Source organism: Octopus bimaculoides, chromosome 5 (genome assembly GCF_001194135.2).
Source record: "Octopus bimaculoides isolate UCB-OBI-ISO-001 chromosome 5, ASM119413v2, whole genome shotgun sequence".
Classification (NCBI taxonomy): Eukaryota; Metazoa; Mollusca; class Cephalopoda; order Octopoda; family Octopodidae; genus Octopus; species Octopus bimaculoides.
Window position 1 is genome coordinate 43,202,733 of NC_068985.1, and position 915 is coordinate 43,203,647.

Genomic DNA, 915 nt, shown 5'->3' on the forward strand with positions numbered 1-915 from the left:
TATATATATATATATATATATATATATATGTGTGTGTGTGTGTAAGAGTGTCATCATCTTGTCTTGACATTTGTGCACTGATTGAAAACTTTTACATTCTATCACAAAAACATGTCTGACCATGAAACTGCTTATTGTTCAAAGGGTGAGGGAAAATATGACTTTGCTTGGAAAAAGGTAAGGGTTTAAATAGAAAATCTACCTCAAGTTTTGTCTCATCTATGCAAGCAAGGAATTGTAGATGTATCAATGATTTATGATATGTAATTTTAAATATTGCTTAGCAAAAAATTAAAGGTATTATCACCAGTTTTAAATTATGAAACTCAGTATTCTAAATTGAAAATGCAAACGATCCTACTTGACAATATGCCAATCTGTAATTTACATATTGTGGACTAAGTATAACTTATACTATAAGCAGCAACAGCACCGAAAAATTTGCTATACTGTGATAAAAATTCTGCTGTAAATAGAAAGGGATACACACTATATAAAGAACTTGAATCGTGCTACATCTCTTTAATAGTTTTCATTGTAAGATTCTTATTTCTCTTTTCTTAAATGAATTATAATTTTACTATAATTTTTTAAATGTTAAAAAATGTTTTTTTTTTTTGTTTTTTTTTTTACTTAAATATGAATTTCAGATGAAAGCCGTGCAGAAGCTCAATTCCAGTTTACTATTGAGAATATTAGTAAGCTAAAAGAAACTGTGCTAAGTCCACCATGTATGGTCAGGAATTTACCATGGTAAGCTTTTTTTAAATGTTAATTACTTTAATCAAGAGATTTCTAATTATCTTGAAATTTGATAGTAACAATCTCATTCACAGAAAAAAGTCTGACTGGACTACTTAAATCTATGTATATTAAATTACATAAGTAAATAAAAAAATTTCTTTATATAGAATT

At 26.7% G+C, this 915-nt stretch overlaps 1 protein-coding gene across 3 annotated transcripts in view; it reads left to right on the top strand.

Moving 5' to 3' along the window:
* LOC106876494 (ubiquitin carboxyl-terminal hydrolase 7) overlaps positions 1-779 on the top strand; it is a 27,027-nt gene extending 26,248 nt beyond the window's left edge. For 2 of the 3 annotated variants that reach the window (XM_052968366.1, XM_052968365.1), the window contains exon 3: positions 651-776. In XM_052968366.1, coding sequence (XP_052824326.1) covers positions 651-757 — 107 coding nt within the window. In that variant the 3' untranslated portion in view covers positions 758-776. Of the gene's footprint in view, positions 1-650 lie in introns of all 3 variants that reach the window. The other variant, XM_014925056.2, reaches the window with a different exon arrangement.
* The last annotated feature ends 136 nt before the right edge of the window (positions 780-915 follow it).